We start from the raw sequence: 892 nt of genomic DNA, 5'->3' as shown, positions 1-892 counted from the left end.
GTGGTTATGGCATTGGGCTGCCAATCAAAATGTTGGTAGTTCAAACCTACCAGCCACGCCATAGAAGAAAGATGAGGCAGTCTGCTTCTGTAAAGATTTACAGCATTGGAAACCCTCTGAGGGTCACTATGAGTCAGAATCAATTTGATGGTAGTGGGTTTGGGTTTTTTTCTTTTTTTTTTTTGGTTTTATTAAAGCAGTGCTATTATCATCACATTTCATTTTCCATTGCTTAGAAAATCCATTCTCTGACATTTGCTGTCAGGTTTAAAGGCTTCAAAAATACAATCTTCAGTCTAAATATGATTATGTACAAATTAAAGATTCTTACCACTGATGCTACTGATAGAGCAAACTGTAGTTGTCAACCAAAGAATAATCAGGGTCATCTGCAAAGGACAGAGCACAGAGCAACATTACGTTCATCTTTTTCATGATAAGATCCTAGCCCTTTTCAAACCAAGGCATTCCACTTAAAGCAGCTGGTAACTGCCTTTTTTTAAGAAGAAAATCTACCTGATAACAAAACTTATAACTGATAGTCATGGCTACAGACTGGGAACATTCTGGCAACCACTATTGTAATTCAACTGCCCTTTTCAACCACATCCAGATAGCAACAACCACAGTAAAGCCATCTCTACAGCCAGTAAAATACTAAATTATCAAATGGTAATTATAAGGCAACAAGAAATGAAAATCACTTAAATCCCAGATTGTTCAAACTTCATTTCAGCCACTCATTGTGTGTGTGTGTGTGGTAATATTTGCCATTTTAGTCATTTTTAAGTGTACAATTTAGCCACATTCATCATGCTGTGCAACCATCCCCACTTACCTAATTTCCAAAAGTTTTCTGTCCCCCCCAAACAGAAACTCAGTACTCCTTGAG

General features: G+C 37.2%; 1 protein-coding gene across 1 annotated transcript in view; it reads right to left on the bottom strand.

Annotated features, from left to right (window-relative positions):
- Positions 1-339: 339 nt before the first annotated feature.
- Positions 340-892, bottom strand: part of PSTPIP2 (proline-serine-threonine phosphatase interacting protein 2) — a 67,210-nt gene continuing 66,657 nt past the window's right edge. The window contains exon 13 of the mRNA XM_007943857.1: positions 340-389. Within this exon, the coding sequence (XP_007942048.1) occupies positions 340-389 (50 nt within the window). The remainder of the gene's footprint in view (positions 390-892) is intronic.

Source organism: Orycteropus afer, unplaced genomic scaffold, assembly GCF_000298275.1.
Source record: "Orycteropus afer afer isolate SDZICR_OR568_19922 unplaced genomic scaffold, OryAfe1.0 scaffold00113, whole genome shotgun sequence".
Lineage (NCBI taxonomy): Eukaryota > Metazoa > Chordata > Mammalia > Tubulidentata > Orycteropodidae > Orycteropus > Orycteropus afer.
This window is presented reverse-complemented; position numbering and strand designations above follow the sequence as displayed.